Source organism: Dendronephthya gigantea, unplaced genomic scaffold (genome assembly GCF_004324835.1).
Source record: "Dendronephthya gigantea isolate DGI-Jeju-01 unplaced genomic scaffold, DenGig_1.0 000020F, whole genome shotgun sequence".
NCBI lineage: Eukaryota > Metazoa > Cnidaria > Anthozoa > Malacalcyonacea > Nephtheidae > Dendronephthya > Dendronephthya gigantea.
The window spans coordinates 2044965-2072221 of NW_021163030.1; the positions used below are offsets into that span (position 1 = coordinate 2044965).

Consider the following 27257-nt stretch of genomic DNA (forward strand, 5'->3'; position numbering starts at 1 on the left):
CATAAAGAAGAAAACAAGACGAAGAAGTTTCCGTTTCTCTTTACCAGATCACCGGGATTAGCGCTATATTATGCCTATATATCCAGCGTAATATGAAGATCAGTAGCGCTCTGGTATGTGAGATATATAAACCCGTGAGCGAAGCGTTTATGCACTGGCTACAGTCTGTATCAAACTGTCTGTCGATCGAACAATTTCTGCGCACTTTTCCCTTATAAGATGGGAACCAATTATGCTAAAGCTGCAATAATTGATATGGGCATCCAATGGACACTCTGTGCTATAGCGACCCTATTAAAAACGGAGAAATTCTATGATTTGGCAGGAAGTTCTACGTTTATTTACCTAGTATGGCAAATGCTATCTTGGTCAGGTCGCTTTCACTCTCGTCAAATTATTCAGTCGTCATGCATCACCTTATGGGCCGCACGACTTGGCCTTTTTTTATTCACAAGAGTTCTTCGAGAAGGTGGAGACAGCAGGTTCAATAAAGTCCGAGATAAACCTGCAACGATGCTTTTATTTTGGACAATACAAGGTGTATGGGTTTACGCGACTACCCTCCCTACGCTCATGTTAAACACCTCGAGAAAAAATCCACCATTGACCTGGAAGGACTATCTTGGTTGGTCAATGTGGACTGTGGGATTCTGTATTCAAGTGATTGCTGACCATCAAAAGAATGTGTTTAGAAGTAACCCAGCCAATCATAAGAAATTCATCACAACAGGGTTATGGAGCATTGTTCGTTATCCTAATTATCTTGGTGAAATATTGATGTGGTTTAGTCTGTATCTACCTGCATCATCCATCATGCAGGGCTGGCAATATCTTAGTATTGCATCTCCATTATTTGTTGCGTTTCTCTTAACAAAAGTGAGTGGCATTCCAATACAGGAAGCCCAAGCCAAACGTAGATGGCTAAATGATTCTGGTTTTGAAGCTTACAAATTAAAAACTGCTAAATTACTTCCTGGTATTTGGTGACACTATAGTGCTAATTTCTAGATTAATGTAATTATGTTAAATCCTGATTAATGTTACTGTAGGAGTCTGTTCATGTATCATATAACATTATAAACAATGGTGACATTATAGTGCTACATGTAATTGGTAGATTAATGTAATTATGTTAAATCCTAATTAATGTTACTGTAGGAGTCTGTTCATGTGATCATATAACATTATAAACAATGGTGACATTATAGTGCTACATATAATTGCTAAATTAATGTAGTTATGTTAAATCCTGATTAATGTTATTGTGGGAGTCTGTTCATGTGATCATATAGACATGTAATATTGTAAACAATTGCTGATATGAATTATACTATTGTGATTTGTGATTGTAAGCTAATGCATCTTATCTTTCACTCTTTATACCGGTACTTATCAAATGCAATCTAAATTACCATTTACGATAATAAGAAAATATCAGGGAGATTTGTTCACTCATAATAGAATGTGGCTGGTTTTTTCTTAAATCAAACTGTTAATCGGCAAAAAAATACATGAATTGAACAATATCACATCTTTTCCTTTTGATGTAGAAAACACACCAAAACATTTTTTATGAACACATTCTTAGCACATCACCCAGCATAAATATTTCAACCTTATCAAAATCAATAACAAATAATTTCTAAAATTATTTCTCTGCTTTAACTAATTTATCCACTTCTTGCAAAACCTCATCACAATTTTTATCAGCCAGAGAAACACTGGTCTCATTTCCAAAGCCTAAATGGAAACATAATACTGTGTCAGACTCCATTGCCATTTTAAGCCTGTTCGTGCAATTCTATTTGCAGGGAATAATTTCTTACATGGCTGTCTTTGATGTATTGAAAGTTACAGTCACTAATTTTGCAATGTTGTGCAAATTTCCAGTTTTGCATTTCATCATTGGTTGAGTGTAAAACAAACAGTTGTTTTTACTTAAGGATTTGATGTTGCTATTGCAGCAAATTTTATAATTAGATCAGTCTTTTACAGCAATCTTTTACATACTTTATGTTTGAAGTTGCACTGTAAAAATAGTTTTACTTCTGGATGCTTTATAATTTCAGTTCAATTAGTTGTATTATTGAGGAAAAGCAACGTACTAAGCTAAGAAGCTAGAAAATTGCATAGGATACTCGATTTGCACACTAGAACTGTGAAACAAGACAAAATTAAAGACACACAAAATTAAATAGATAACATTTTAAAATTTAATCATTGTCCCAGTTTAAAGATTAATGAAAAAAAATAATTCTGAAAATCTCTATTTTCTTCCTCCCCTTCTTTCAAAAAAGAAAGAGATAATTGTGCTTGCAGGGATCAAATAACATGCCATATTAGATTATCAATTATCACAAGATTAGAGAACAAAATTTAGAAGTTTGTAATAGAATATTTGAGCAAGAAACTTACCATAACGGGCATAGATTTTTGGTTGGATACCACTGCATTCCCTTACTAAGAATGGAAATTTTGGGTTTTCTTTCTTCAATCCAACATAGTACTTTTCTAGGAAATCTCTGTGTGCAAGATTAGAGGATTACTCGACTGTAGTTCAAATTTGAAGGGTGGGGAGAATGTCTTAGAATAGTTCCACTGGGAACATCGCGTAGAGCAGTAAGAGCACAGGCTTCGATATATTGAATTTGATTTAATATATCACATAATTTCAGTCTGAATAAGAATAACAGACACAGGCAGAGTGTTGGGCCATCACTAATCAAATGTGATCTTGCATTTATTCTATTTTAATGTTCACAGAATTCAATCGAGTTTCAGGTTTCCCTACCTAACTCCTTGGCTGCTTTTCGACGTCTGGCACAAATGAATCCGAATTTCTCGAAGAGCTTTTGGTAAATTTAAACGTCCCAAAGCGGCCATGTTTATTTCTGGCCAGTTTGAGTTTGAGCCCAAGGTGTGTCAGCGGAATTAGTGCACAATGTACCGGAGAATTGGAGAAAATGTTACTGGAGAAGAGAAAACTGGAGAAAGAACTTGGTAAACTGCTAAAGGGAGGGGTTAATTTCAAGCCATATTTGAAAATAGATTTTTGGCATTCTCGGCCATTATTTGTCTTAATAGTGTATGTTTACAATAATATTATTAGTATGAAATAAGTTAGAGAGATACATTAAAAGCAGTTTAAGGAAAGAAGGAAAATTTCATACACAGTAGGTAATCAGGGAATAGCTAGGGCACTGGTGGGTATTACGGGTTTAATATATACACATTGGGTAAATGGGGCTAATGTTGAGGACCAGGAAACTCTGACACTCTCCAGAGAAATTGTCCAGAGATGTCTAGCTCTATACTGCCTCAACCGTCTATCAACTATTGATCGTATTGTATCAACTTATAGTACATTCCTTCATATGAGAAAGTAAGCAAAGACGAGCAGCTACTGCTTGGGAAAAGTATGTCATAGTTCCATAACGACCACTTGGGGCAGAATCGTAGAAATGTTTACATATTCCTGCACTTCCACCACAATCAACTTGATTTTCCCGCGATGAAGCACAGCAACATAATGATGCATCACCGCGTTCTTTTACCTGTTGAAAATACGGTACTCTGTGTACTCTGCTAAAAATACGGTATTTTAATTGTGTAGTGCATTTACAGAGTTCACATTAGCCCTGGCTACCAATTCAAAGGCCGAACACGGATAAAATTGGTACGGGTACCCATACCCAAGATTATTCATTAAATATACGGTACCTGATCATGTAAGAACAGGGTGTGAGCTTCTCTTACAATCTCATCAACAGCTACAATTTCACCAAGCTTCTGATCAGGATAAGTTTCAACAATTAAAGATAAAATCATTAAAGCTTCCACCATCAATTGGCGATATTCTGGCTGAGGGATACAATTTAAGGCACTTTCAACTCGTAGAGCAAATTTCATTTCGCCTGGAGTCATCTAAAGTGTAAAACAGAATAAAACTAGGCCTCATTATCACATTAACAGTAAATTTCTTTCAAACCCAATTGCAGTTCATATGAACCTAAGCCATCGAATCCACCCCTCACTGTCTATAAGGTTGAAATTAATCGCTATAAATCGGAAGGTTGCTCTCAAGAATTGTTTAATGGTGGTCTCTGGAAGGACTTATAAGTATATACAATTTCACCGATTCGTAAAAAAGTGGAGGCTATTATTCATCCTGCACATTGTCGCTTTTGTTAATTCTGAAAACTAAAACGCGTAGACAAAGTGTTTAGATGTCTACCAAAATGACAAACCTTTATTTCGATAAATTAATGTTGGAAACAAACCTCTTGAATGATAGTATTTGATAGATAATGTCCTTCAATACTCAGTCCTGCGCACTGTAATTGAAAAAGGATTCTGTCATTTGAATATCTATCATTCATATTAATTTCGCAATAAAAAGGTTAAAGACAATCATATTGCGGGTTAGTAGTGATTTTGCAGACGTGAGGCGGTATTGGAATCAAGTCGCAAAAATGTCTCTAGTGGGAACAGCAAAGTGATGAGACCCACCAAAAGGAGAGGCTGCATGACTTAACCATGACTAACTATGACTGACCCTAACAGGTTAAAAACTAAAAAGTGACTTAAAATGCAGTGAAAAAGGTGACAACGTGTGATATGAGCGAGCAGGGGGGGGGGAGTCGTGACACATAGTAGATTCTACTGTTACTTTTGCATTTCATCGCTTTTATAGACGATGTTATTTCACAAGGTTTAATAACAGTCGTTATACATTATACCGCTAGTTAACAATTTCACCTTTTCAAAAATCTTCCAAAGCTTTGGATAGAAATCAACAGGTATTCTGTTTAAAGCTCCGTCAACCCGTCTTCGTCTGATCCAAACACCCAGTTTCCCCAGGCCGTGGTTATATTCATTTTCACTATCATCGTTTAACAGGTCACTTGTCGATTTTGTTACGTTCATACTCTAAACCCAGTATGATTATACATTAAATCATTTAAGAACTTACAGAAAAAAAGTTCTGGTGTAGCATGGGCTCTCACGGTTGACTTGTGATAACGTTAATATAGTTATAATATTTCATGGGTATATTTTAAGAAAAATATTATATACTGCATACATGAAAGGATATACCTTTATAGTTTTTTTCAACTTCCTGATTCCAACCCTTTTTGGCAAGTCAATGTTCATAAAAGAGACTTGTCTATCAGTCGGCGCTCTTCGGGAGTCTGAAGTAAATCACAAGACGTGTTATTAGAGAGAAATAAAAGGTTTTGAAACATCAAACATGCATGCATTACCTCTGGAAACATTGAATTCCTTCCCGCTTAGAATGTGATAAAGAAGAGTCTTCATCTCAAATGGACTGAGGTTCATAAACAATTCGGGAATATCCTCAAGCTCGACATCACCTGAAAAATTTGTTGCATGCATATGCCGATTATGCATGGTCGATTGTGCATGTCATACCGATTATGCATGGTCGAACCCCCCTTTACCCCAGGTTCACCACCAGGAACTTGTGGTCATACACGACACGAAAACGACAGAGACAACAAGCAAGCGACAGAGACAACTCGACTTTTAAAGTTTCGAGGATACATAGCTATACACACAATATAGAGATATATACTTAAATAATAACTTACTTCCCTCTAAAAGACGCCCCATTTCAGATGCAATAACCTCAGTAATCAAACCGACCCTGATCCTTAACATTTCCTTAAATAATTGTGGCTCAGTTCTTATAAACATCGCTAGATATACCAGTAATTCCTTTAAACGAAAAATAAAAAGATAGAATACATATGCAGGATGATGCATCTGGCGATCGTAAACACAGTTTCAACGTTTAGCTTACATTGCAATGTTAAAAAATATACATATTTTACAACACTATATAGGATAGGCCGCGAAAACAAGAGGCACTATAAAGCAGTGGCCCACAGATTAATGAAAACATCCCTTTTTTCAAGTGAATGGGCCTTGTTTAAATCTTATGGAATATGGAGGTGATATAAATTAGTTACTATACGAGAAAGTCTATTGTCTCCCATGAAGTGCTGCAACCCATTTTCTAAATGATTTCGCGCGGCACTATTTGCTGGCCAGAAACTTGAAAAACGCAAAGAAAAAATGCGCATCTACAGGGTTTAGAATCATTCTCAATCTCGAGAGTCTTAATCTCGAAACACGAATTTATTTCTACCTGAGTAAGAACGGCGTTACAACTGTCTTCGGCGCAGATATTGAAGATAATTGTATGAAGCTCATCCGGCGGTAAAGGTCTATAACAAAGAAACATTTTGATATTTCTTTTCGTTCTTCTTTCGTTCGCTAGTCAACCAAGCACTATAGCAAAACTGGTGAACCGACCAAGTCCTAAACTAGGACTTTCTTACTGTACCTGTCAATAACTCGCTCGATGGTAACCTTTGGTAATCCAACGGTGAGTTGTTTTTCTCGCACAAGAAGATCTGTTACAGCCTAAAAGTAAAACGAGGGAGTGTACTTTGTGGTAAAAAAGACTGCTTCATGGACAATGAGTGATATACTGACCTCAGCTAAATCTTCCACTCGTTTCTGTAACAAGCCAGCGGTATGACGAACCAAAGACCATTGTTTCTTCTCACAGGCCTGCGGTGACGATAAAAATGACGGACATGACACATGCCGATCCACTTAATATCGTGAATACCAGCCATGTATGTCTGCAAGATGACATGGAAGGCAGACACACATGCAGGTCGAGTAGTAATAATTACATTAATAAAACTTCAATTGAGATTACTTTTTCATAAAGTTCCTCAAGTAACTTTTTCACTGTAGAACCTTGTGCACCGCCAAGTTTAGTATCGTATTCAGCACCGCTAAAATGAAAAGAATTACACCAAGATTTTGTTTAGTTTGTCACAATAAACTTGCGTAAAACTACAAAACTACAAAACTACACTCACAAAACTACAAATACTATGAAACTCAGAGTATGAAACTCACACAGTACAATGAAGGTAATGAAGTAAGTCTGCTTGAGAATGAAGACTTTCTGCTTCCTCCAGTTGTTTTATGATGTCATCAAGAGAACACACAGAATATCCACTTGTGGAAGGTGAAAGTAATTCATCTTGTGCATATTCGAGACGATCAAAATCAATATCAGTTTGAGAGCCTATACAGAACGTTGCAAGAGCATTTATAAGGTCCGTTTACACTTGTGATTTTTGCTGCGATTTATTGTGCGCTGTTCTTCTTTGATACGCGTGAACGGGGCTATAGGTTAAATAAATGTGAATAGCTGCTGCATGTGCACTTAAACACAGATTCGTTTAAAAGAAGAGATCTGGATTTTCAACTTACCAGAACTGGATGATCGAAGTTTTGTTACATCCTGTATATAATATGCAGACACACTCCAGCTACGCCGTACTGCGCCATGAACAGAAGCACGTCTCTCATTCTAAACAAAAATAATAGAAAAGTAAACGAAACAAATAGATACGAAGAATTATAATTATATGACGACACGTGGAGGGGAGGTTGGTGGTGGTATGGTAAATTATTACCCCAGGCGTAGACGATTGCACTTCGCTGGTTGACGGGGATCGCAATAGTTCGCGACGTGCCCCCCTTGGCCTCCATTTTTTCAAAAAATCTAAACACAAAACAAAATCAATTAAATTCACTAGAAATTAAGTGCGTTAACACCTTTGACCATGCATTGATATCATAAAAATATACAAATTACATATGAAAACTGTTTAATATATTCCTTGAAAACTATATTCGAGATTTTCTTTTCATCAAAAGGACTTGGAAAGTTAGAAAAATAGTCGAAGGAAGATTCATTTAAAAGATTTATTTAGAAGACAGTCTATAACACAAAATACTACCACCTTGATTCCCCGCCAAGAATGGTAAATTTCGAATCCATGAAGTACTGTAGAAATTTGAAAGATTACCCAAGGTAACTCTTTATAAAATAGATGCAAATGTGTAAATGAGTGTAAGAAAATCCTCAATTCGTATTTATAATATCATTCCATGCACAAGAAATGCATCTTGCACCTTTTAATATGGAATGTTTGTAATTACCTAACACCAGCACAATAGCCAGTTTTAATCTTCAATAACAGTTTCCCAATAGAAGAAGAAAAAAATCCCTCAGGCTCTAAAAATATATAATGATGAAAACTTATTAATTAAGTCTATGCGCATGCCGAGACCGATATAGCATGTAGAACAGCGCAGCCCATTACTGCCCATTTTCAGGCACAGAGACTAAATAGTTCAAATTACTTATCACCGTTTTTACCCTAAACAGTCTTACCAAACATAGCCCGATTAACAACAAGTGTTAACGTCGGTCGTCCCATTAATGTCCAGTTAATTTTGAGGTACTCCAATAAAGTTCTTATGACATCAGCAAGTAATTCATTATCCAAACACAGGTAGAACTGATGAGTGTCAATTGCCTGGTTAAATAAATGCATATATTATCATCACAAAGCACTGCAAAGGATGAATACTTTAATATGATGAGAATCTGTCTGTTATCTGTCTACCATTAGAATTATCTGTCTACCATTTAAAGTTTGGACGATACAAACAAAGACGTTATTCAAGAAAAAATATAATCAGATTTACATTAGATCACCGAAAGGGGCCTATGCAGTTGACGTGGAAGAGCAGGCTAAAAATATAGTTCACGAAGTAGTATATGTTGTAATAAAAAGTTGCTCGTTGACGGATACACTTAAGCTAAAACGTCAAGAAGTATTTATGTAAACTCTAATATTTTTTATGCGCTATTATCGTACAACTGATAAGGACAAGACTGACGTGATACTGCACCTGAGGTGTAAAAGCGAAAATTGAACTTCCAACCCTGTAGAGAGAACTAGTCCCTAGTGCTCCGATATCGTAGTATGGTCTAAAAGAAAGCAGATGATTCTTTCTTTGTCTGAATATCATTTGCAATCTCAGCAAATGTTCTGGTATATGAAGATTACCTTCCAGAAAGACCAAGAGTATCGTTTTTTCCTGCATAGAAAAAGGAGACGAAGTCATCTATCAAACTAGGTTGATCATTCATTGATATTACATTATTCACTAAGTATAACAAGTTCATTTCTAATCATCTTCCTTATACATATCTCGTTGAAAATCAGGAATAAATCGTATAAAAAAGAGAAACTGACCCAGTTCTTGATAAGCATGACTTAAGCACTGAGCGGGAAGGACTTTGATATTCCTTACAGAATCTTTTGTTTGAGATGGAATTCCACCATCTTCTAAAACTTTATTCACTTCACTGTTTTCAGCCAATATTACAACTGAAATAGAACAACAATAGACCTTATAAATTATGACTTCAACACCCTCACCGTGCTACGAAGGCCAGTCAGAATTCCCTACGAAAAATAGCAAAATAGAACCAGGGTTGCCAGATGAGCGAAAAGAATAAGACAAACAGTGGTGCCCTCAAGAAAATAAAAATAGAAAGACCAAAAACAATAAAACAAAGAGTAAAACGTACGGGCGTGTTCGGTTATTACATATTCATCGAATCAAATATTAGAGAAACAAACCTTGCACACAAATATCAGGACCTGGAGTTGTGGCGTGTCGTCTGTTCAGAGGGTCAAGTTCCCCTGGTTCAAGGAATCCCTAAGGTAAAGATAGTTCCTAAGATGAAGATATAATCCCTAAGGATAAGATAATCCCTAAGATAAAAAGATATAATCCCAGGCTGATTTCTATTAAAAGTGAAATTGTTTTCAAAAGAAATAAGCCAGGCATGGCAGTATTATGAACATGATCCCCCTCAATTACCGTTCGATTGACGCCAATGGTCAACAGGGGTATTTAATGCATGCATATGACCATATCATAGGCCTTTTCGCCGTTTTCGGATTGTGTACCGTGAGGTTTGGTACGGGACCCTGGTTCGGGTAATTTATTATGCATTAAGATCAAAATTCTTGAAAATTACTGAGTTATTTTTCGTTATGTAAACAACCATTTATCACTCCCGACAAAAAGTCAACCCTGACCCTCATCACATGTATCATATTCTTTTTTACACCAAGCCTCATGATAAACACCGTTATGTAGAAATGATATGAAGTGCGTGCTATTATACCTCAGACAAAAGACATCCTACAAGATACAAAGACTGTGACCAGATATGAGGCAGCTTTCCACCTAGTACACGTGGTTGACTGTGGGGTTTCTCCTTTTCCAGATCAACCTAAACATCCAACACATGCATTAATCAGATAATATGGTATATTGTGTCTTCACTGACTACATTCTTTTCACAAACTGTGCCCAGCATTTTCACAAACTGCATCCATGCAGCACACTAATAGTATCTTCATGTAACAAGGCGAAAAAAGATGCCTTATTTTATCACTTACTTTATTTAACGGAACGTAATACAATTCGGGCATAAGATTAACACCGTCGTCTTTTATAATAATAGCATCTAACATATCTTGGTACTTTTTCACCTGCAAAACACAAAACGCCTAATCAGTACAAATGCATGATCATTACGAGGTCCGAGTCAAGTCAATTAAGTCCGAGTTCAAATTCAAATCATTTCATTTAATCAGTTGTTCAGCCTAACCTTGTTATGCACAAATCACGTGCAAATCATATGCACAAGAGATATTTCTAATTCATCTTTGCTTAATATCTTGTCATAAGAGCATTTGGCCATGAATCATTATTTTACATCCTATATAATTTCTAAACCACGAATTTTGCTCATCCTTTAGTTAGCGTGCTGTGCATCTCATTAAGAAGGAAATTACGAATCTATTACTTTCCTAAACGGAAACACCAGGCTTACTGGGATCCTTATTTCTACTTGGTGTGATAACTGCATAATTGATTTACATCTTTGTACACTTAATAGCATGTTAATAGAATTGAAAGCAATTTTAAAAGGCAACGGGAGACACCGGTGAATGATAACCAATATGACGAAGTGCCAAAACATTTGTTGGTATGTCGTCATACTGTGTTGGAGAATCTTCTAGATTTCACTTGAAACAACAACTTGAACAACATAATATGAAAATATGACATATGCTGTTTCATATCCGTATTTCATCTCTGACACAATCATCACTATTTTTCTGTACGTAAAAGCGTGTTAGAGATTAGGATACGAGGTTAGGATGCAGATTTAAGGATAATCTGTTAATTAGGTTAGTCTATTATACATGCATGTAACCGCTATATTGGTTACCTCTTTCCTGTCCTTCATAGGGGCACAGGTATGATGAATATGCAAAGAGTTTTTTTTAAGTGAAACCCAAAAGAAAATATTTCCCTCTATAGTTACAGAACTGCACGAATACGCAGGTTTTCATATCAGCCCGTGCAGTGATGATATCAACAGACAAGTAGAAACAGAAAATCTGTAATGGAATGCATGAAGAGAAAGGATTGTAAAAGAAATCATCAGGATTAAAAACTTTGATAAGTTTTTCCGCTTTGAAACAGGAATTTTCGTTGGAACTTGTCATAACCGTGAAAACGCATGTATAATAGTCACATATAAGCTATATCACAACATACACTATTTTAAATATTTAAGCGTCTTAGAGATTTGGCTACCATATTTCCCAGAGTCCAGTGTCTGGATTTCATTTCATGCAGTTGTGCTTTTATAGCAGGTGTTCATCTTGTTCTAATGGTAACATAATAATCCAAACATCAAAGAGGCTTTTGCAATTATATTTCACGCTGAATGGTTGCAAAATTTGCATATAAACTGACGTCTCGACATTTACATGCGGGCAGATGAACAATAAAAATCTGATACAAATGCAGTACGCTATTTTTTTTCTCACAACATGCACCTAATAGGCAAAAATAATGGCGGGGGAAATGTCGACGACGTTTTCAAGCTGAGGTGAATAATAGAAAAAGTGAAATAAAGAATTGAAAACTTTTTTGGCGCTATTTTTGCCGGATATTATTGCCTGTCGCAAAGGTCTGCTCTGCAGTATGTTGATCAAGTATGCTGTAAGTATTCTCCGCCTACAAGGCAACATATTACCTCACTCAGCGTGTCTTCCAACAACATACATATTTTCGCTGTTTTCTCAGGGGATTCATTACTCCTTATTAGCACAGAATCTCACGGTGAAATGAGAATGTTTTGAAAGCAAGAACAAAGAAACAGTTCATTCAATAATGACAAGAAAGTCGAATTGCCACAACACTTGAAGCAGAAACGCGTGTTAACAGGAAATCGCTCAACAACCTTTTCAACATCAAACCACCTGTTTCACTGTTTTATTGAACCTTGCCTTCAATAAAAGCCAAACAGAAAGAAAGGAAAGATAAAAAATAGCAACAAAATGAATGGTATGGAGCCAAACACAGCGACATCGTCAATAATATTAACCGAACAGACTGAACCACAGACTACAATATCTTATCCGTTGGACAAACATCGCAAATCACTTCTTGACGTTAGGGAAAGCGAAATATTCCCACCGTATTTTACACAAGCACAGCTTGGAAAACTTGAGGACAAATTTTCTCACCGTAAATGGCCGGATGAATTTACAATACAAATGATTGCTCTCGAATGTAATATGTTGGAACGACATGTCGCGGTATGTAGCTTTGTATTCTTTACAAAAATCTATATTGCATGTATAGCTATATGCCGGATTTAAATTTGTTTCATGGCATTTGATGTTCCGTGTTCCAATTACATCTTCACTAAACACTATAATTCCTATTCATATACTGCATCGCACCAATTACGCAACACTAGACTTTTCAATTGACTTTTTTGAATACTTACATGGCATTTATTGCCATATAGACAGTATATAAATTATTTCTGCATGTATACGCATGTAAAATAAAATTTCAAATAATAAATATATATTACTTATTTATTATACTCAAAAAGTACTCTCTTTTGAAATCAGTTCTTGTGTTACAAACGTGCGTAGTTATATATATAGTAGCTAATACATGCATGCATTAGCTTAGCTTATCATGGCTTGTCAGGCAAACAGCAATGTATAATGATGTCGTATTATATTCAGCGATAAGTTGGGGTAAAAATTACATACAACAAAACAATAATGTAAATAAAAAGAAACTGTTTATTTGTAGTGTTTCGTTGTATTTTCCCCGTGTAATGTAGCTATATTCTTTGTACGGTTGACCAGGCTAAATGGCAAATAAAATTGCAGTTAAATATATAAATAAAATATTTTCTAGCTTTTGCATTCTTTCCATGTCGTTTGGTTTATCAAACATATGGCGATATGTGTACTGATGGCACTGAATTCATACGACTATGCCGTAGACCTGCATGTAGTTTATGGATGGATCGTAATTAATATCGCCAGTTAGTTAAGCACACTATGTCTTCGCCTGCATGTTGAATATAGCAGGCTCAACTCAGTGATAAATAATGAATATATTATTTCTTTTTTTCTAAAGAACTGGTATGAAGCAAGAAGGTTAAAATGGAAACGAGACATGATCAAAGACTCGGATTAAACGATTGATGTTGCATCATCCAAGATTTCGGTGCCAGAGACAACACATGCATGCATGCTGTTGGAGATACAATCACAAGTCGATGAATAAACCGCGGACAATAATGAAATGAAAAATTATAAATAACAACATTCGAAGGTGATCACCTCACTATGAGGGGTAGAGGGCCACATAAACTTTCGTGGTTTCTTAGACCTGGGTATAGTAAAATATAAGAGCTGCAGGTCACTCTTTTAATTAAGCTGGTGCTTATTTATAGCTTACCTAAAAATCCTTATGTATAAAATTGTATATTAATACCATAAATATAATATAGGAATATAAAATTATCTTATCTGCAAACTGTGTAAATTTTTATTAGGTATACACTAATTAAAATTTTGTATCTTTTTTTATCTATTCGACTGAAATATTATATGCATTGTCCTGCCCATATCGAGTCACAAAAATCTTTCCTTGGTCATTATTGAAGTTCCCTCCCCCCTCCCCCCCCCCCCCGTTCACGACAAACACAGTATTTAAAAATAGTTCAGTTAAACATTTTGCAATATACAATAAACCTTTCTCATAAAGACGTCAAATGCGGAGAACCTGGTGTTTCGGAAAGTTTTATTGGTTCCGCAAAACCAACGAGAAAATCAAACTTCGTGCAACATCAGGTTTGTCATGTTTGACGTATTTTGACAAAGGTACTGTACTTTTTAAAGTTGCTATCATGGATGATGTTAGATGGTGTTAGTTAATAAAGCTGCCATGCAGCAAGAAAAAACATGATGAATTTTGCAGGAAGTAATTACTATAGTACACTGGTATTACTGCTACTCTAGTTATTAAATTATGCATTTACTGTTATACAAGATTATAAATTTCAACCAACCTGCTGAGGATTATTGCTGTAAATTCCATCGAGTATGAGGTATGCAAAGAACAGAGGCCATTCACATTCAACATTTTCAAATATTTTTAACTCAGCAGGTTCATAATGGAGTCGACTGGGACTCTATACAGGATTTTTAAAATAGAACGGGTAAATAACACATCTGAAGAAAACGACGAACATCCCAACACTGCGTGCATTCAAAAGTCGACTCGTCTATACGCCAATTGCCTGGGATTCGTGTATCTTCCACCTTAGGGTTCTCCCGACCCCACCCAGCGTGAGTACGAGCAAGAATACTAGGGTAGGAACCCGCAAAACCTTTAAAGATGAATGTAATTGATATTTAAAGTTGGTGGATGTTTCGTTTTCTATATACATTCGGGAGTTGTGAATCCTATAATCATTATTTTGGATCGAGAAAACGAGAGATCAAATGTAAATTAACGGTATAAAAAAAGATTATCTCAGCTTCTATTGGGGTGCGAGAGAGTGAACTTTTTTGCATGCATGCGAAGGGTTTGCAGACCTCTCATCTGTTACCTCTAACGCCGTCATATAACCATCTCTTAAAAACCTCCTACATCCATATTTACCCTGTGTGAAAATAGATAATCACTACAATTATTTCAATGTTCGATGTAATATGAGTGACGATCAACAGCATTTTACCTCCAGTCTCTCAACAATGACAGATCTTGTCGAATGAACTAATTCAGCATCTTCAACAGCAAAGGCGGGAAAACTAATCACACTTAAAACAGAGGCTGCAATTTCCTAGAAAACACATATCTTTAAATATCGGTGGTATTTAGGTTTTACTATTGCATTGGATTTTTTTGGACCTCCTTCGTTGTATCACAACGTGAATTTTTAAATGTGGTGGCGTTTAGGGAGAATGAAGAGCGGTGCTTGCGAGAAATACAACTCAGGTCCTCTTGCAGGAACCTAAGCTTGCATGCGCAGGCTCCATACCTGTGTTCTTCCTCAACACAACCAACATTTAATTCACACCTCACGATCCATTTGGATTAAATATGAATGCATTATTATTATCATTACGCGTTATCATTGAATTAGAACCTGTCAAATTTTTATTGGGAAAGAATATGTGCGTGTCCAGTCTGATTCGTTGGATTATATACAGTACCTTTGAGCTGGACTCTCTTGGAAGCATAGATTGTAGTATTGCCTGAGAGAAAAATTTGGATATTAATCCATATATATATTTTATTAGAAAAAAATGTGATATCACACCTTGCATCTTTGGATTTCATCAGGCAGAACATGAATTACGGATTGCGGTCCGCCCCTGGATCCAAACAAATCCAAACCATTTAATGCTTCCAAGGCAGCCTACGGAAAAACAAAAGTATTGTTCAGACGTATCCCTGATTAGATCGTGCTGTGATCAGTTCAGTAAGAGGAAGAGAAATTTTTCTTTCACATTGATCGCCATGCAGTAACCGAAATGAATACCTTTGCCATCCCGATTGAACTTGCATTCAGTTCTGGTAGCCCATGATTCAATTTATCTCCTCTTTCCCATATACCATAATCCTACATTTTAAAAACCTAAATTTAGAAATTCTGACAAGATTAAAAGATAATTATATGCATTATAAGCTTACTGGTGTACGATATGCTTCTTCGATATAGAATACCAAGTTTTGAATAAAAGACACTTCGTCGAGAGTAAAAATTATCTGTAAACCTGACAAAATGAACATAAAATATAATTGAATTATACTTAGGCTGCTGCTTCTTCCCCAGAACATGGTGAGGAGTAAGCATTAGCAGTGGTGAGTGCTTGGTTGGGTGGAGGGAGGTTTATATCAGGGTAACCATATATTTCAATAGATATTAAATCTCAATAGACCTATTGGCTATTCCATGGTCACAATATCTGAAATGCGTTAATTTGCATGCAAGGTGAAAAGGTCTATTGAGAAAAGTATTTCTATTTGACAACTAGTTCCAGTCCTTTCCTGCCATTTCAGAGCACCTGGATTATATAGCAACATCATATATATCATTTTACCCAGACTTAAGACACACCATGTGTCATCATACAAACATAATACAACACTGGTTCCAATACTCTGCATACAGTAGATGTTGAGGAAAATTATTAATCCTTTCTCATCTGAAATACCTGATGCAGTCATTTGGGCCAAAACAAGCAAGTAGAGTGATGTAGCATCAATTTGTAAATGTCCCCAGTCATGATCACTCACGACTGTTTCACCTGTTCCTAAAATAAGAATTGTGATTGATTATAATTAATACATTAACTAACACACATTGTGATGGAGAATGTTATGGTATAATGTATAGTAATAGCTTATAGTGGTGCATGGTATATATCAACCTTGTACCCAGGGTTTTATTACCTATGCTTACAAGTTATGTTATTAAATTAATAATAGGAATGCACATTAATCTGACACTGCTGGCAGCAACAAAATTTCCAATTGTTCTCAAACCAGATTTGAACTTGAATTTTCAATTACGGTATCTTCTTTGAACCTGAATCTTCAATTATCTAGACTGTCACTCTTCTTATCAAGTTTTTTCATTGTTCTCTGCACTTTCATTCAGACTATTATGAATTTCATGTGTATTCCAGAGTATAATATTCCAAAGAAATTAATACAACAGAAACAGTACAGAATACAAAATATCGGTACTTACGGTAGTTATATTTGGCATGCAGAGCATCATCTTTGGATTGAGTCTTCTTGAATTTTTCCACTTTTTCAACCTAAAATACATGTATGTACAAGTTGTACAATAATGCAGTGAGATATCATAATACACAAATAAACTTTGTGGTACCTAGTAATTTCTAGCTGTTGGATACTCACCTAACGAAAAACGTGTATGCAGGGCAAAGTATACGACTATACGTAAATGAATGAATACAAGTTAGCTTAAAATAATAAAAATAATAGACAATTTACTATACCTGTTGCATCATGCTCATCAGCAAACCTCTCATTAATTTTACCACACTCTATAAATATTTTTGATTGTGAGAAACTTAACAGCAAAAATTTGGCTCATGTGAGGGGAAAACAGTTGACAAAGTAATTTTACATCTGAACAGCCCTTAATTGGTTAACTCCGCAGATTTCTTGTTTTATTTCCAGACTTGGACCATACTTCTCAACATATTTAGATGAAGGTCACTTTTAACTTTGGTGTTTGCCAGCCTTCAAAACCCTTCCATTATATCAACTATGGTTGAAACCACTCCAAAAGGCATATTATCACAACTCACTTGTTTCAGTTCGAATGCCTTCGCCTTTTCATCATCATGATCTGCATTTTTGCTATAAGCTAGTGCCAGACTCCACATACTCAAACTACCATATACATTATCTCGAACCCAGGCATCCCCAGGATAGTCTCTGGAACCAAATTTCCACTGACCTCCAGTTGGCGGTAGTAGTCCTGTCACCGGATCCTGCATGGATGGGACATGGGAGATAAAAAAGGATCACTTACATATTGACTATGATGGTGTGCAACTATACAAGCAATCACTCAGCTACCCTTGTGGTCCTTAAACTGATGATTTTGCTGCTGATAAGAATTTGGAAGGTTAGAGTGACTTAACTCTAAAATCCACTGGGTAATCTGGTTATAAAGATATTGTCTTCAGGGTGAACATTTGTTCTTCAAGTAATTGAAGTAAATACCAAAATTTTAAAATATGAAAAAGGCATCAATCAAACTAATAAAATATGTTGATAAATAATAATAACTCTGATAAATAATTTGCTACCTATGACATCAGTTTTTAATGCTTTTGGTGTATTTTCTTTGTATTTTTTTAGTATATGGTTCAGATGCAAGAATGTAAAATAATTTCCAAAAATTATGTAAGTGCTATTAAGGAAAAAATTCCTCTTTCAAAAGTGAATTGTGGCAGAATCAAAAATAGAGCAGGAAGCTATAAAACCAAACAAGGCAAGAAAATTGAAAAAATATCATCAAAATGCAGGAAGGAAACAAACTCTATTTTAAGCCAAGGATCACAGTTGGTAATGCATAAAGAGCTATACACCAATGTTACTTTTGAAATCAGCAAAGCCATATTGTCTAGAGCACTTAAAGTTTGCAAAGGCATACAAGGCCAAATGGGTTTAATACTATTATTCAAACCATTCTAGCTTTTGTACCTGGCATTCCAAAATAGTTTCAGAAAGTAAAGCATGATACCAGTCCAACCTTGCTATAGAGTTACTTCGAACTCGCATTTTTGACGACAATCACTGACTTCATAAGAGTATTTTGAACTTTATTTCCCTTTAATAGCCGTGGTACAAAAAGTTTGGTAGTATTGCATGAAAGCAAGCAAGATCTCTGTGGACTGTGCTGTCAACTTTGAAGAATTTATAAGAATTTATTTATATATTAAATGCATCCTCGCTCCCAGGTTTTTCGCGTACTGCGCGTGCCTTCACCAGTTCACCACATCAACTGGAAAATATTAAATATCCCAGCAAACGCGTTGTGTGGAAAATATTAAATATCCCAGCAAACGCGTTGTGTATGCATAGAATATACTCAGAATAATTCCTGAAGCACTCTATATTATAGAGTTCTTCAGGAATTATTCTGAGGAAATTGTATCCCAGTACAAAATACACATAACGTTATCTAGCTTGCTACGGTTATTGCCTTTGTGACCTTGGTATAGATTTATCCTCAGCTCTACAAGGGGCTCAACCATTACAAAAACAACCTGACAGGTATACATAAGAAGCCGTTTTCATCAAGTCCGTTTTCGTTTTTGGTATATTTCATCTACAATATTTTATTGCTTAAGTAACTTCTTTGTTTCTCAACTGCAGAGCAGAAGAAAATTTGCCTTTTTTACATAATAAATAACTATCTGATATAATCTACACAACACTGTCTTTATGAGAGCAAGAAACATTAGTGGAATAATCAATATTGAAAAAACGGTTGAAGCACCAGTTATGAAAATAATGAGACATAAAAGTAAAGGCAATATGATTGGAGCAGTAAAAATCATTGTAAGATAATTCAAATTCTGTGTCCATTGACATAACACTGTTTCTGGAAGATGGCGGAAAATTATTCTTGGCAAATTTAAAATTTCAGGAACAATCTTCTCACAAACGAAACACAGAAAGGTTCCAAGCAATGTTGTGATTATAGGCAGTATTTTTCCCACTGTAAAATAAGAGAATCACTTGAATACGTGACGCCGTCTTTCTCCTTATCAGTTCTGACTTCACACTTGAGTCACACTATCACAGTTGAGCTGTGATAACATCGCAACTTTTGGCCATAAGGTGGAATATGAACTGTGGTGGAACAGACGTATGGAATTACTGAAGGAAAAGCGTGCATTGTACTGTACTGTACCTTTTAGCATTTCTTGCTTTGTGTGATTTGTCTTATGTGTTAAAATCACTCTATTCCGGGGATGATTATTTCATCACGATTACATACTCACTAAATCACTTTTCTTCGTTTCATGATATTAAATTTAATTTTTTTACCAAGCAACCAGAGTAACGATTTGATTGTGACGTAATGATTAATCGTAATCCTCTTTCAGATTTGTAAGCGGAACAGCACCGGTGTCCCACAAAGGGGTCCAGGCAATCTGGAGAAGAACAGGCCCTGGTACTAACAAACGTGCATTATATTAAACTAGGCCTAAAGGATTTATTATAAACTACACAAAATCGTTAACCTTAATTAAAGTCTCGTTAGAAATTGAGAGGGGGATCTAGATAGATCTCAAAAGGTTTTATCTTAATTTTTGCGAATTAATTTCCATGTAGTACAACAAATTGCAAACTGTAAGTCATGCCTATAACTAATCCCTAACTTATCTTCTTCACCCTAACAAGTACGGAACCAGAGAACACAGTTCTTCCTCTAATCCTCTTTGACGGAACAAATGTTAAAAAGAGCCTGCGATCTAATGTCATCAGTGTTTCATGTTACCATGACAACAAGATGATCCACAAATTGTACCAGAAAAATATATATGTCGATAGTTTGTATTTTCAATAAACAAACTTAAAAAAGAAGAACAATTTGGGAAGAATAAAGTATTTAATATGTCGAACGTCGACGATAGCATAGTTACAAGTGCTGGCGAGGGACAGAGCGATAGTGAAACGACCACAAGAGACGTTATAACTGATAATACAGTAACTACTGATCTCCCAGCTTCCAAAAACGTTCATGAAATATCGAATAATGGCACAAATACATCAGAAGAGGACACCGATGTCACAGGTATTCTATTAGTTTTTTAAGAAGTCGGTCAGGTGAAAAATTGAACATCTTTCATATGGACAAGGTTTGATTTACCAGTCTGCCATATATTATTACCTTAGCACTTTTATTAATTTTACTTTTTGTTGATTCTATGTCAGTTAAACTGGTATTTATGCCTGAAGGAGCAGTCAAAACCACTTCATATTCAATCAACAAGCCAATGTCTAATCTTAAAACTGCAGTTTCATATCAGTGTGGTCAACCAGCAAGTTCCATTCTATTTCTTTATGATGGTAAGTGACTATATAGATTGACCAACTTGCAAGTTATATACAACTGTATAAATTTAATTATTCTTAGCTTTGATAAACAGAAATAGTCTCACAAAATGCCTTTCATCTCTAATCAGGCTCTAATTAGGCCTTGCCCATGGTCATTTCCGGTTCATTGTAGGTAATCTACTAAATGATGACTCAACACTACTCAACCTTGGTGGAAATGCTAAGCAGATATTTCATATTGAAGTTCAATCTATTGATCCTATTAATGCTCCATTGAAGCTTCTCAACAATTCAGCTACCATTTCATCAAAACAAAACTCTCCATATAAAATGCCTGATGTTCTCAATATCAGAGTGGAATCAGGTAACTGATAACATGGGCATGAATGTAAAATTATTTAGGTCAGTTTTATTTAAACAGTTAAACCTCTATCAAGCAACCCGTACTATGACATTTTGGTTGTTTAAAGAGGATTGATTGTCAAAAATAGAACATGAACAGTATATTTGGTAACAGCTCTGACAGCTCTGACTATTCATCCTTTATGTTCTACATTTATTTTTTGAAATTAATTCTTTAATATGAAGTTAACTTAATTAAAATGATTTATTTATTCTAGGAAGCAAAATATTGATACCCCCTCCCTCCCTCCCTCTAACTATGCAACAAACCCATGCATGCACAATAATAATCTAGTTTAATAGGTCATGCGTACCATATAAAGGAGTTATTGTGCCACAAAAGCAAGTGTCAGGCCCAGCAGCACATCAAACCAGCTCAGCCCCCACAACACTAATACAGTTCTGAAGTAGAGTGCCTGTTATACTAGTCTATACCGCTTATATATATGACTTTTAACTTTAGTTATTCAGCTTTTATTTAAACCTTTAATAGAATATGAAGGTTTGGTGAATGAAATAAAGATTCATGTTATTCAAGAAAAAAACAAGAAACCATTTCTGGGAGGATTTCGCCATCGTTTAACTGGAGTTGAATATCACAATGCATCCATGCAAACAGTTTCAAAGAAACGTTTACCACCATCTGTATGTAATTATTGTTTACTTATAGCTAAATTGCTCACTGCAGGTACACCATGCTCATATTAGATGCACGATTATTGGCGGATGATTAATGTGTCGAGAGAGGCTCCCCCGCACCATATCACCGTAATTATCGTAACTATTCTGAAAATAAGCGTCGCTCTTGCTTGATTTATCATTTATTTACTGAAGTCACAAGTGCATAAAACGACCTAATGGCACGTCTTGGAGTGCATAAAACGACCCAATGGCACGTCTTGTTAAAGATCAAGTTTTATGCTAATCCCCTATTTCAAGAATTACGCGTAAATTATTAGGTAACTTACGCACAATGACAATGAGGAAGTTGAACCACTTCTTATCAAGCCAGCCCTCCTAGAAAAACATTTTATTTCAAGTAAGAGACATGCACCATTATTGTTACAGGAGGAACGTTTCAACCGTGACACGCAAACCGTTGATTTGAAAAACCAATTTCAACAGACAACAAATACGACTTCTACCCAAATGGTATGTGCATGATGATGATAAGTGTGCTGTGCAGTGTAATTACGCTTCTTGTAAAACAATGCTTTAATTATTATTAAATTACTTCTTAATCTGTGTTTATAAGTTCTTGTGTGGAGTCTATATAACTGTTTAATTCTTAGCTAGCTAAATTTATTTTGAAGTTCCTAAATGAAAGTCACTTTTGGTTTGATATATATTATTTTATTTCAAAGACAAAAGAAGGTTGCTACGTGTCCAATTTTGAAGATAAAATTATAACGCCTTCGGTGTACGTGACGGCTGATGAACACCATAAGAAAATCTTGGAAAAGGTAAGGGATTCTCACTGGAATTCCCTTCAAAAATCAGAATTATAAACTGATCCTCAAATATCCTCATATGTATACCGTGTTAATTTAGGTTATAATTCTGCAATGTTACTGGAGAAAATGGTTGGCAATGAATTACGTCGAAAATCTACGTCAGGATAGAGAGAATCGGTACGCCTGGGAACGAAAGGTTTGTATTTCGTATTTCTTGCATAAATCACCGATCATGTAAATTATTACAAATTACCATTTGGTAATTATTCTTGATAGTTAAGAGTAATAAATAATTACATTCTAAAGATAATATGTGACATTTTGATGATGTGGCGTTACTTCTGTTGTGTTCAAAACTATTTTCGAACAAACCCATATTTTTAATGAAATCGTAAGGAATGTTATAGAAGTTTAAAAGTCCAAAAGAAAACTGTTTGTATAATTGAAATATCCCAAAAATTCTTCTCCAGGAAGATGAAATCAGAAAACGAGAAAAGGCGGAGAAACTAAAACGTGAATGGGAGAGAAGAATGAATCCAAGCAGTAAAACAGATTTTGACTTGTTGTACGCAGCATTAGAGAGTAAGTTGAAAGTTAAAAGGATATAATAATTATATATTATCATTACTATTATTAATAATGATATAATCGATATAAAGTGGCATTAATTATTAGAGAATATTGAGTACCGTATTCAGCTCTGACAAGTGACGTTCTTCAGATGAAAAATCTGCTAATGCCGGCTCACGGCTCTGTTAGAAGCAAAGAGCTATAAATGAAATAAAATACCTACTATAGTGTTAATCCGGTAATAGGCTTGGAATAATTTATTTTGCCATTTAGAGTGGAAGAGGGAGGAAATTGCAAAGATTAACGAATTAATGAATGGACCTGAAAGAAAGGCAGCACTTGCTTGTTTGTTGGAACAAGAAGCATATTTGATTGCCTCCATTGGAAGACATAAATCAAAAGCTGATGTCGAGAATAAAGAAAAACGTGATAAACAATTCCTAAACAAGGTAAAGACGTGCATGTTCTTGATGAGTCCTAAGGTTGTATATACATGTACGCTCATGGAGGTGCTCATGCACTGCAACTGGCTGCGTGGGGTGATGCAAATTGCACATCGCAACGAAAGACTGCATAAACACGTTCCTGCATGAAAAAAACGATATTTCCACATCCACATTTATTATGTTATTCAATCACTATTTACCAATGTATAAAACTTGTTATAATAACATTTTGTGGCATTGATTTAGGCTGCCTCGCCAAAGAGGTGGAAAGCGTTTGATGGTAAAATAACAGAAATGGACACGCCGTATACATTACGCGCACAAGAACTGCGAGATATCTTCAATAGTCTAAGTATGAAGTATTTAACGCAAGATGAGAGATTGGATGTTTTATTAACTGTCAAACATACGGTGAAGGAACATGATTGCAAACTAACACAAGAGATTATTGAGCTCATTGATCGTGAAGCTGATCTTTTAATGAGAGGTGTTAAGGAATCAAATCTTGAAGGTATCCTATTTACGTTTTTGTAGTAATATTGCTGTAAGTCTTCCTATAGTTGAAAAAAATCCAATGAAGGGGATGAGACGTCAAATTAAAATTGCAGTATAACTGTTTGATAAATTTTTTAATTCGTCTTTTTAGTCAAAAAGAGAAAATACAATATTGTTTCCATGTTAAGAAATCAATCCTCCTCCATCCTCCCATGCAATGAGTTGTTTGACTTGTTTCATGCACTCAACACTGCATTCATGCACTGAAAGATGATTTTTTCTTTTTGCAGGTTTGCGACAACGTATAGCAACTTTATTTCTTCAATACTGCAAGACTCCATTATTTAACCCTGAAGCTTCTAGATTGCTAAAAGTAAGTGGTTGCTATCGCTGTATGACGCTAAAGAGTTGTGGCCAAACTGCATATAACCAGTTAAACATTAAACACCTATAAGCTACAGCGTATGCTACACATGTATTATATTATGCAAAACGTGCGATTATTGCATTGGGGTATACACACTTGTCTCACAACTAGGTATTGTCCTTACACACATTGAAAAACGCTTGACTTGAAATAACGTGATTAGAGTATTTTCGGACAAAAGTGAAAAAAATCTTCAGTACGGATATAAAATCCATGATAATGACAAAAAAGTGTTATACTTGTTTTAGGTACCTCAGGATCCTTCAACTTTGCGAAAGAATATTTACTTCTGTCCAAGCTGTCGCCAATATTTGTCTTCTACAGAATTTCAAATTGGGACAAATTCTCGGTAATATTTGTTTATTGTTTTACGCAGCGACTTCATTGTCTTCTAGTCTTACAGGTCAAAATCTAGTCAGATCTACAATATGTGCACAAACGAATGATGGAAATACAATATGACATGCATGTTTACTGTAATCTGTCAAGCCCTTTACTCTTTATCTGCATGCATGTATATAACTGGTAGTTATTCTATTTCATGACTTATTATCTTCATCTCAGCGTTGTTGGAAAATGTCGTCGCTGTCAAGATTTGGATAACGATGCCCGTCTGCGCCAGGATTTCTCGCAATACAAAATGATGTTGCAGAGCCTTCGTCGTTCCGAAGAATTATTCAAAGATGGATCTAAAATTGCATTTCTTCTCCAGGTATTTACGTGATCCATTTTTATGAGCAGATTTTCCTATGAAAACATGTCTAGCTAAGTCTCGAAGATCAAACTACGTCTAAATTATATATAAATTAACCTCTCTAATATAAATTAAAATTGACGTCCATGCAACGCGGAAAGTCTTATGTTACAGAATGTTTGATTGGTAGTTGGTACCGTTAACTTTTCGAAGACGTGTGACATTTGCATCCCACGTTTGACTTCGTTATGCGAAAACTATGTTAAGAAAATTGTTTTAGATCAACAAAAGAACTCTTCTTTATTTACCTAATGGGTTCAAATTTTTCTTTAAAATTCATATGCATGCCATGCACATTCGGCATCTTTTTTAATAATAAAAGGTCGATGGATAAAAACAATTATATAATCACATACTGGTAATTGAAAATGACTTTATACAATATTCTTTATTATCCTCAATTCGTCGTGTATGTGATAAATGATTTAGCAATAATTAAATGCAAACATGCGGTAAAAGCAAATCAAATCAGTCGCTCAAATGTTTCATGCTTGTTATGAAATTCAGAGTTTTAGTTGGTTTATATTTTATCAAAATACTCAGTGATTTTATTTCTTCGTCTCTTAGGAATCAGATTTACGTTATCTGATCGAGAGTATCTGGAATACCCAAAGTGCTTTGAGTGCACAGAATGATCTTTATGATTTGGTGTTTATTCGCTGGAACAAACACGAGGAATGGTCTCCATGGAACTGTATACTGCTAACGAAAGAAGAAGCTTCTGCTCACGAGAAGCTGGAGAATGTAACTGAGGTGTGTCCAGAGAATGCAAACCTTCAGTGCATGTAGCACGATTTTCCAGATGCATTGCATAATTAGGTCTATTCCCAAAGTCTTCTCTTTCATGAGCCAAATAAATCAAAGACAACAAGCGTCTTATATCTATCCCCTTGAATGCTTTCGTGGCGTCAAAAGAACGACGTTTGAGATAGGCCTTATTATTTGTATTTTCCACTGAAGCAATTCGTATGTAAGATACTGTAATGATTTGGGGATAATCTAATCGTTATCTTAGACGTCGTAGATATTTTGTTGCGTAGCTAAATGACAATTATTTGGGATTTTCGCGCAATGCTGTTTTAAAGGCCGGAAAACTTCTGCTCACTAATAAAATGTTGGAAATTAAGTCGTTGATAAAAGTTAATATTATATTTTCATTTCATATAGGCATATGGTCGGATGTTTATCGGGAAAGTGCTTCATAAACATGTCCTAGCGAGGAATTACTTTTCAAAATTGCCAGAAATGGCTCGACATCTTCAATCATCGATATCGCACGATCTTATTGGCTTAAGTCTAGCCCCAGCGTCGACAACATCTAAAGCATGATTTCGTGAATATTTTTCTGTATTAAGTACTAGTATTCGTGTACATTGTTAATGTGTAACTGGGAAATCGCTAATACTTCCACCATATACTAATGGGGAAAATGTAAATATTTTTGTAAATATATAGAAAGAAATTAAAAAAGAATGTTAATTCTTTCAGCTCGTTGCATTTGTAATTCTTTTGTCGGTCAGATTTCCATTGTGTCAGGGTCATTAGGACATATTGCCGACTGAAAAAATAGAAACAAAACCTTGTAAATCTGTATAACATGAAGAACTTTACCATTCTCCAACGCTTTGTCAAAGTTTTTGAATTCAGTTTTGAAAGCATTTAAGGTTTAAGGCAAAAGAGCACTTTGAATATCGTCATGGTGATGCTTGAAAGTTTTCTGCAGCTCAAGAATTCAATTAACAGAATTTCAAAACTAGTACTCTAACTAA

The 27257-nt window shown here is 35.4% G+C and overlaps 5 protein-coding genes across 5 annotated transcripts; 3 read left to right on the forward strand and 2 right to left on the reverse strand.

The window, feature by feature from the left end:
• Positions 1 to 143: 143 nt before the first annotated feature.
• Positions 144 to 1494, forward strand: LOC114521328. Its single transcript, XM_028541732.1, has one exon. It carries the CDS (start codon positions 220 to 222, stop codon positions 985 to 987), a length of 768 nt encoding a protein of 255 aa, XP_028397533.1. The 5' UTR covers positions 144 to 219; the 3' UTR covers positions 988 to 1494.
• A 77-nt stretch (positions 1495 to 1571) lies between these two features.
• On the reverse strand, positions 1572 to 2978 carry LOC114521330 (NADH dehydrogenase [ubiquinone] 1 alpha subcomplex subunit 2-like). Its single transcript, XM_028541734.1, has 3 exons — positions 2792 to 2978; positions 2416 to 2522; positions 1572 to 1740 (listed from the first exon to the last, which is right to left on the reverse strand). Exons 1-3 carry the CDS (start codon positions 2881 to 2883, stop codon positions 1649 to 1651), a joined length of 291 nt encoding a protein of 96 aa, XP_028397535.1. The 5' UTR covers positions 2884 to 2978; the 3' UTR covers positions 1572 to 1648.
• A 351-nt stretch (positions 2979 to 3329) lies between these two features.
• LOC114521327 (phosphorylase b kinase regulatory subunit alpha, liver isoform-like) lies at positions 3330 to 18781 on the reverse strand. The gene is made up of 35 exons (XM_028541731.1): positions 18574 to 18781; positions 17670 to 17855; positions 17355 to 17402; positions 17081 to 17150; positions 16542 to 16640; positions 16018 to 16100; positions 15866 to 15946; positions 15644 to 15742; positions 15537 to 15578; positions 15059 to 15163; positions 14930 to 14983; positions 14387 to 14509; positions 10383 to 10475; positions 10106 to 10213; positions 9552 to 9630; positions 9162 to 9296; positions 8973 to 9003; positions 8815 to 8893; positions 8291 to 8435; positions 8056 to 8131; positions 7857 to 7933; positions 7527 to 7615; positions 7321 to 7420; positions 6961 to 7132; positions 6755 to 6833; positions 6523 to 6600; positions 6371 to 6450; positions 6173 to 6251; positions 5613 to 5739; positions 5265 to 5375; positions 5098 to 5192; positions 4759 to 4929; positions 4281 to 4334; positions 3721 to 3924; positions 3330 to 3554 (listed from the first exon to the last, which is right to left on the reverse strand). The coding sequence occupies exons 1-35, from the start codon at positions 18649 to 18651 to the stop codon at positions 3351 to 3353; spliced, it is 3534 nt and encodes a 1177-aa protein (XP_028397532.1). The 5' UTR covers positions 18652 to 18781; the 3' UTR covers positions 3330 to 3350.
• Positions 12013 to 13851, forward strand: LOC114521329 (pituitary homeobox homolog Ptx1-like). Its single transcript, XM_028541733.1, has 2 exons — positions 12013 to 12602; positions 13450 to 13851. The coding sequence occupies exons 1-2, from the start codon at positions 12342 to 12344 to the stop codon at positions 13507 to 13509; spliced, it is 321 nt and encodes a 106-aa protein (XP_028397534.1). The 5' UTR covers positions 12013 to 12341; the 3' UTR covers positions 13510 to 13851.
• A 1637-nt stretch (positions 18782 to 20418) lies between the features above and the next one.
• On the forward strand, positions 20419 to 26975 carry LOC114521599 (IQ and ubiquitin-like domain-containing protein). Its single transcript, XM_028542088.1, has 15 exons — positions 20419 to 20677; positions 20818 to 20952; positions 21113 to 21304; positions 21836 to 21987; positions 22411 to 22494; positions 22707 to 22805; positions 22894 to 22992; positions 23267 to 23378; positions 23640 to 23815; positions 24059 to 24323; positions 24598 to 24680; positions 24983 to 25083; positions 25299 to 25446; positions 26056 to 26241; positions 26656 to 26975. The coding sequence occupies exons 1-15, from the start codon at positions 20497 to 20499 to the stop codon at positions 26815 to 26817; spliced, it is 2175 nt and encodes a 724-aa protein (XP_028397889.1). The 5' UTR covers positions 20419 to 20496; the 3' UTR covers positions 26818 to 26975.
• The last annotated feature ends 282 nt before the right edge of the window (positions 26976 to 27257 follow it).

Bases quoted from the DNA above. Each gene is read 5' to 3' on its own strand.
- LOC114521328 (XM_028541732.1), top strand. From the start codon at position 220: ATGGGAACCAATTATGCTAAAGCTGCAATAATTGATATGGGCATCCAA.
- LOC114521330 (XM_028541734.1), bottom strand. From the start codon at position 2,883: ATGGCCGCTTTGGGACGTTTAAATTTACCAAAAGCTCTTCGAGAAATT. The intron at 2,523-2,791 runs GTAGGGAAACCT...TCTTGCACACAG, and splicing joins AAAAGCAGCCAAGGAGTTAG to AGATTTCCTAGAAAAGTACT. The intron at 1,741-2,415 runs GTAAGTTTCTTG...GTTTCCATTTAG, and splicing joins AAAAATCTATGCCCGTTATG to GCTTTGGAAATGAGACCAGT.
- LOC114521599 (XM_028542088.1), top strand. From the start codon at position 20,497: ATGTCGAACGTCGACGATAGCATAGTTACAAGTGCTGGCGAGGGACAG. The intron at 22,495-22,706 runs GTATGTGCATGA...TTTATTTCAAAG, and splicing joins ATACGACTTCTACCCAAATG to ACAAAAGAAGGTTGCTACGT. The intron at 22,806-22,893 runs GTAAGGGATTCT...GTGTTAATTTAG, and splicing joins ATAAGAAAATCTTGGAAAAG to GTTATAATTCTGCAATGTTA.
- LOC114521327 (XM_028541731.1), bottom strand. From the start codon at position 18,651: ATGCGAGTTCGAAGTAACTCTATAGCAAGGTTGGACTGGTATCATGCT. The intron at 6,834-6,960 runs GTGAGTTTCATA...TTTTCATTTTAG, and splicing joins CATTACCTTCATTGTACTGT to CGGTGCTGAATACGATACTA. The intron at 3,555-3,720 runs GTACCGTATATT...TATTTTCAACAG, and splicing joins CCCTGTTCTTACATGATCAG to GTAAAAGAACGCGGTGATGC.
- LOC114521329 (XM_028541733.1), top strand. From the start codon at position 12,342: ATGAATGGTATGGAGCCAAACACAGCGACATCGTCAATAATATTAACC. The intron at 12,603-13,449 runs GTATGTAGCTTT...TTTTTTCTAAAG, and splicing joins TGTTGGAACGACATGTCGCG to AACTGGTATGAAGCAAGAAG.